The sequence below is a fragment of the Eleginops maclovinus genome, chromosome 1, assembly GCF_036324505.1.
Source record: "Eleginops maclovinus isolate JMC-PN-2008 ecotype Puerto Natales chromosome 1, JC_Emac_rtc_rv5, whole genome shotgun sequence".
Lineage (NCBI taxonomy): Eukaryota > Metazoa > Chordata > Actinopteri > Perciformes > Eleginopidae > Eleginops > Eleginops maclovinus.
In genome coordinates this window covers 1,430,099-1,436,753 of record NC_086349.1, presented here as the reverse complement: position 1 = coordinate 1,436,753, position 6,655 = coordinate 1,430,099, and the positions used below count along the sequence as shown (strand labels likewise).

General features: G+C 54.3%; 1 protein-coding gene across 1 annotated transcript; it reads right to left on the bottom strand.

Moving 5' to 3' along the window:
- Window positions 1-823: 823 nt before the first annotated feature.
- LOC134876298 (putative SCAN domain-containing protein SCAND2P) lies at window positions 824-5,355 on the bottom strand. The gene is made up of 2 exons (XM_063901327.1): window positions 4,229-5,355; window positions 824-850 (listed from the first exon to the last, which is right to left on the bottom strand). The coding sequence occupies exons 1-2, from the start codon at window positions 5,282-5,284 to the stop codon at window positions 848-850; spliced, it is 1,059 nt and encodes a 352-aa protein (XP_063757397.1). The 5' UTR covers window positions 5,285-5,355; the 3' UTR covers window positions 824-847.
- Window positions 5,356-6,655: the final 1,300 nt, after the last annotated feature.

The window sequence follows — 6,655 nt, the reverse complement described above, 5'->3', positions numbered from 1 at the left end:
AAACAAAAATGACAGTCTCTTCTCATCCTTTATTTGGAATAATAAAACACCTAGGATCAGGAAGTTGTTCCTGCAAAGACCTAAAATACATGGTGGGATGGCTCTACCTAACTTTCAAATCTACTATTGGGCTGCCAATATTAGGAGCTTGTTGTGTTGGCGATGGGCTATGTCCTGCCTGGATCTCCCAGGCTGGTTGCAAATAGAATCTAGTTCCTGTTGTCCCATCTCACTTTCTGCTCTCTTGTGTTCCTCTATTCCCTTACATTTTCCCCAGACCTGCCAGAATCCAGTAGTGCGTCACTCCTTAAAAATCTGGTCTCAGTTCCGAAAACATTATGGGTTAGTCTCCATGTCAGTTAATTTTCCCATCACAGCCAATCACTTATTCCCTGCCTCTCTTTTGGATAATACATTTACTCAGTGGCTGTGGAGTGGAGTGTCGAGTATAAAGATGTTATACAAGGATGGCATCTTCATGTCATTTGATCAGGTTAGACTGGAATGTTCTTTGCCAGCTCATAATTTGTTCAGATACTTACAAGTCAGGCATTTTGTACGGAATTACTTTACTCAATTTCCTCTCATTACACCAAAATCACCGCTTGATTTGATCCTTGAAACCCCGTCTGAGGTGAGGGGGACGATATCAAGGCTATACACAAATATATTTGAAATGGAACGTGTGAGCGGGATGGCTCAGGTAACAGGTAAGAGACGGAAGCGTTCGGCGTGGGGCAAAAACAATGCGTTTATTGGTTGAGAATAGTGCCCACAACAGGCAGCTCCGCGGTACTTTCCGAGCGGGGATGCCAGGACGGGGTGTGTCGTCTTCCCAGGACCCAGCCTACTGCAAGACAGATCAGAACCAGGTTACCAACATGCCTTATATTAAACGCCTGATTACCTGATTCCGATCAGCTGTCTGGTCTCCGGCCGAGCCACTCCCCTCACCCCAGCAGCCGGCGCTCTAACCACACCCGGCTGCCACATACCCCCACCGCCCGACTCAGGCCGGGATCCCGCCGGCCGACAGCCGACCTCCCCCCCCCCCCTCCGCCGAGCGGGAGAGGAAATCGGCCACGACCATCCGGTTACCCGGCCTGTGGATCACCTTGAAGTTAAACGGCTGTAACGCCAGATACCAACGAGTGATCCGGGCGTTGGCATCCTTCATGCGGTGGAGCCACTGGAGCGGGGCATGGTCCGAATAGAGGGTGAAAGGGCGCCCCAGGAGGTAGTAACGCAGGGCGCCGACCGCCCACCGTATGGCGAGGCACTCCTTTTCCACCGTACTGTAGTTCACCTCCCTCTGAGCCAGCTTACGGCTAATGTACAGTACGGGGCGGTCGACCCCCTCTACCTGCTGGGACAAAACGGCCCCCACCCCACTGTTCGAGGCGTCGGTCTGCAAAACAAAAGGTAGAGAGAAGTTAGGGGTGAACAGAAGCGGCTTTCCACAGAGGGCTTTCTTAACCCTCTCAAACGCCAGCTGACATTGCTCCGTCCACTGGACCGGATCTGAAGCACCCTTTCGGGTCAGGTCGGTCAGAGGGCTGGTCAGCTCCGAAAAGGCGGGGATGAACCGCCTGTAGTAACCGGCCAGCCCCACGAACCTCCTGACCTCTTTTTTCGTCTTGGGCACCGGACAGGCAGAAATGGCGGCAGTTTTCTCTATCTGTGGCCGCACCTGCCCGCCGCCCAAGTGGTACCCCAGATACCGTACCTCCCTCCGCCCAACCGCACACTTCTTTGGGTTGGCCGTGAGCCCCGCCTGCCTCAGGGACTCGAGCACTGCCCCCACCTGCTGCATATGCTGCCCCCATGTCTCACTGTGGATGATGACATCATCCAAGTAAGCAGCAGCATATGCAGAGTGGGGACGCAGCACTCGGTCCATGAGCCGTTGGAAGGTGGCTGGAGCCCCGAACAACCCGAAAGGAAGTGTGACAAACTGGTACAAACCGTACGGAGTGGAGAAGGCCGTTTTTTCCTTCGACTCTGGAGAAAGGGGAATCTGCCAGTAGCCCTTGGTTAAATCCAGTGTCGTATAAAAACGAGCAGTGCCTAGCCGGTCCAGGAGTTCGTCGACCCGGGGCATTGGATAAGCATCGAATTTGGACACCTCGTTAACCCTGCGGTAGTCCACACAGAACCGGATTGACCCGTCCGGCTTATGTACCAGCACGACAGGGCAACACCAGTCACTGGTGGACTCTTCTATTACTCCCATCTCTAGCATAGCCTGAAGCTCCGCCTGAACAATTTTCCTCTTGTGTTCAGGCAGCCGATAGGGCCGGTGAACGAATGGCCACGCCCGGGGGCGTTTCTATGCGGTGGTTTATGAGAGAGGTACGCCCTGGCAGCGGGGAGAACACGTCGGCAAACCGCCCTTGCAACGCGGCAACGTCTGCCACCTGACCGGGTGAGAGATGGTCGCCGCAACAGACCGGGGCTAATTCGGTGTTAATAATGACCTCCGGTCCCAACTCATCTCTCTCTCTCACCGTGGTGGCCAGAGAAGCAGACGCCACTTCCCTCCATGTTTTAAGGAGGTTTACGTGGTAGATCTGTGTTGCTCCCCCCCTGTCAGAACGCACCAGCTCATAATCTACGTCCCCCACTCGTCGTGTGACCACGAAGGGCCCTTGCCACTTGGCGAGTAATTTGGAGCTGGAAGTTGGGAGTAACACAAGTACTTTATCTCCCGGTGAAAATTGTCTCAGTTTCGACCCTCTGTTGTACAGGCGCTGCTGACGTTCCTGAGCCTGCAGCAAATTCTCCCGTGATAACTGCCCCAGTGAATGGAGTTTTGCTCGCAGGTCCATAACGTACTGAATTTCGTTTTTACTTGTGCTCGGACCCTCCTCCCAGTTTTCTTTAAATAGGTCCAAAACACCCCGTGGCTTCCTGCCAAACAGCAGTTCAAAGGGAGAAAATCCGTGGAGGACTGAGGCACCTCCCGCACTGCAAACAACAGAGGGTCTAGCCATTTATCCCAATTACGGCTATCCTCGTGAACGAACTTACGAACCATGTTCTTTAGCGTTTTGTTAAACCGCTCCACCAGGCCATCGGTCTGTGGATGGTAAACACTAGTCCGGATCGAGCGGACGCCCAACAGTTCATACAGCTCGCGTAGTGTGCGTGACATAAATGACGTGCCCTGGTCAGTCAGGATCTCTTTCGGGATCCCGACTCGGGAGATTATATGAAACAGTGCCTGTGCAACGCTCTTTGCAGAGATATTGCGCAACGGCACTGCCTCGGGATATCGTGTTGCATAATCCACTAGGACGAGTACAAAGCGATATCCCCGTGCACTCCGGTCTAATGGCCCGATGAGGTCCATACCAACTCTCTCAAAAGGCACCTCAATTAATGGGAGTGGGCGCAGAGGCGCTTTTGGGGTGGCCGGCGGATTAACCAGCTGACATTCGCTGCAGGATGCACACCACCGCTTCACATCCGCGCGAATGCCCGGCCAATAAAATCGGGCCATGATCCGGTGTAGTGTCTTATCGTACCCTAGGTGACCTGACATGGGGTTGTGATGAGCCGCCTGGAAAATCATTTCCCGACGGCTTTGTGGTACCAACAACTGGGTATTGATCTCTCCTGTCTGTGTGTCACGGCTCACACGATACAGCCTGTCCCTAATAACAACAAAGTGGGGGTGTGCGAGTGCTGTGTTTGGGTGGAGCTGGGAGCCATCAATACTCACCACCTGATCGAAAGCGTGCTGAAGGGTCCCGTCCCTAGACTGTTCGAGGGGGAAATCCTCAACCGGGAACACCGGCGGGGGCAGAGGGGCCTCCCCGGCACCCTCCGGTGGTAGAGGGACCTCCCCGGCCCCCTCCGTGTCTGTTCCCCCTTCGTCGCCGTCAGCCGCTTCGCCACTAAACACAGCACACCACTCACATTTCCCTGACTCCCGTGAACGCACCCCCATAGCCCTCGCTAGCTTAGCAAACCCCGGCCAATTTGTTCCCAAGATCAGAGGGTGCGTGAGGCGAGTACTAACTCCAGCCCTGACTCTATGCTTTTTTCCCCTAAAAGATATTCCCAGAGTCACCTCCGGGTACTGGTGAATATCCCCATGCACACACCTCACCTTCACCCACGATGCTTCCACCAATGCCCCCGGCCGAACCAAGCGCTGATGGATCATCGTCTGATTACAGCCCGTGTCCATCAGAGCCTGGTGGGTACCCCCCTGTATACATACCGGTATACGGTACGTCCCTTCTAAACCGGGGGAGGCAACTGGCGGTCCCGCAACCCGGACCAACTGTCCGACCTCCATCATGGGACACTCCCGCCGGAAGTGGCCGGGCTGCCCGCACCGCCAGCACTCCTGCCCTGGCGCCTGAGGAGCCCCCCGTGGTGCCGGACGACCAGAGGCGGAGGCTGGATCCTGGGGAGAGAGAGAGAGAGAGAGATGAGGTAGGGCTTGGGTGGGAAGGGGCCGGGTCGTGGGTTGAGGGGAACGCGGTGCAGCGGCTGCTGTCGGGAACCTCCTCCTTGGGGCTGGAACGGGTCGGTCCGCGGGGACGACAGGTTGTCGGGGCTCCTCCTTCATGCTCCGCTGGGGAAGCGAAAGGTGGTCCTCCGCGAGGACGACGGCTGCCTCCAGGCTGGCAGGGCGGTGACACTGGACCCAATTCGCCGTTGACGATGGCAGCCCGGCGACAAACTGCTCCAGTGCCACCTGCTCCATGACGTCCTCGGCGGAGCGCATCCCCGGCTGAAGCCAGCGCCTCGCCGCATCGAGGAGCTGCTTCGCGTAGGAGAAGGGGCGGCCAGCGTCCTCGAAGGGAAGGGCCCTGAACCGGCGGCGGTGTCCCTCTGGTGTGCTGCCGAGCCGGTCCAGGATGGCCCTCCGCAACTGCTTGTACTCATGTCGATCAGACGCTGGCAGGCTGTGGGCGGCTAGCTGCGCTGCCCCGGCCAGCAGGGGAAGAAGCCGCACAGCCCACTCCTCCTCCGGCCACCCGCACGCCGCCGCAGTGCCCTCGAATATGTCCAGATAAGCCTCTGGGTCGTCGTCGGCTGACATCTTCTGGAGGGCAATCTGCGGCGGCCGGGCGGGGTTGGTCACTGGCTCGGCCTCCCGGGCGGCCGGACGCTGCAGCAGCTCCCGCAGGAGAGCACGGTCCTCCCGCTGGCTGGAGGCGATTACGAGGAGAGCCTCGCTCTGCTGCCGTTGTAGGGCCGTTGTGCTCTCCTGCATGAGGGCGAGACGCTGGAGGGCCTGGCCCAGCGGGCTTTCTCCTTCCGTCATCTGAGGGGTTCACGTCCCTGTTCAGGCGCCACTGTGAGCGGGATGGCTCAGGTAACAGGTAAGAGACGGAAGCGTTCGGCGTGGGGCAAAAACAATGCGTTTATTGGTTGAGAATAGTGCCCACAACAGGCAGCTCCGCGGTACTTTCCGAGCGGGGAAGGCCAGGACGGGGTGTGTCGTCTTCCCAGGACCCAGCCTACTGCAAGACAGATCAGAACCAGGTTACCAACATGCCTTATATTAAACGCCTGATTACCTGATTCCGATCAGCTGTCTGGTCTCCGGCCGAGCCACTCCCCTCACCCCAGCAGCCGGCGCTCTAACCACACCCGGCTGCCACAGAACGTTCTTCCCTTTCCATCATAAAAGAAAACTGGGAAATGGATAAGAATACAAATATATCTGAGGATCAATGGGATAGCATAATTCAAAGCATTCACTCTTCCTCCATTTGTGCGAGACATAGCCTTATTCAGTTTAAAATTGTACATAGGCTTCATATGTCCAAGGTTAAACTATCCAACATCTTTTCAGGGGTAAGTCCTATGTGTGATAGGTGTAAGCAAGCTCCTGCCACTCTTTATCATACATTCTGGTCATGCTCTGGTTTAACAGCATTTTGGTTCTCAATATTCGAGGTATATTCAGCAATTTCAGGTTTCACTATTCATCCTTGTCCTTTTATTGGAATTGTTGGTGTACCAATGGAGGATCTTCCTCTACGAAAGCCACAATTAAATGGTATGGCCTACTCCTCCCTCCTAGCGAGGCGGCTCATTCTTTTCCACTGGAAAAGTGACCGCCCGCCTTCATTTGGGAGATGGATCTGTGATGTTATGTTTTTCCTTAAGATTGAAAAACAGAGATACACACTGAATGGATCAATGGGGAAATTTGATGTAGCATGGCGTCCATTTATTTCTTATGTAGAACAGCTGACGGTGCCACTTGGCTCTGACTGAGATGGGAAGTAATTGGGTAATCACTGTGGATGTTTTTGATTTGATTTTTTTATTTATTCCTTTTTTATATATATATTTTTTTGTTGTGTGTTTGTGCTGTTGTGTGATTGTGTGTATTTATATTTGATAATTTGCTGTTATTTTTGTCTCAATTTCTTATGTGTTGTCTCAAGGGCGTGTTTATGTCTATGATTAAAACCTCAATGAAAATACATTGACTAAAAGTCTCAAAACAGCTAAGGACTTTACAACAGGTTAAAATGACTCGATTGATATTTTCTGTGTGATTTCATTAATTCTCTAGCTGGTCTGGTTACATTTTACATGGTTGGAGTACCTGGTCAGCAGGAGGCGCTGTGTGCATTAGGTATCAATAGCTGACGCCATTCACTAGTAGAGTGAGACGTCA

Coding starts and splice junctions, on each gene's coding strand:
- LOC134876298 (XM_063901327.1), bottom strand. CDS start 5,284: ATGACGGAAGGAGAAAGCCCGCTGGGCCAGGCCCTCCAGCGTCTCGCC.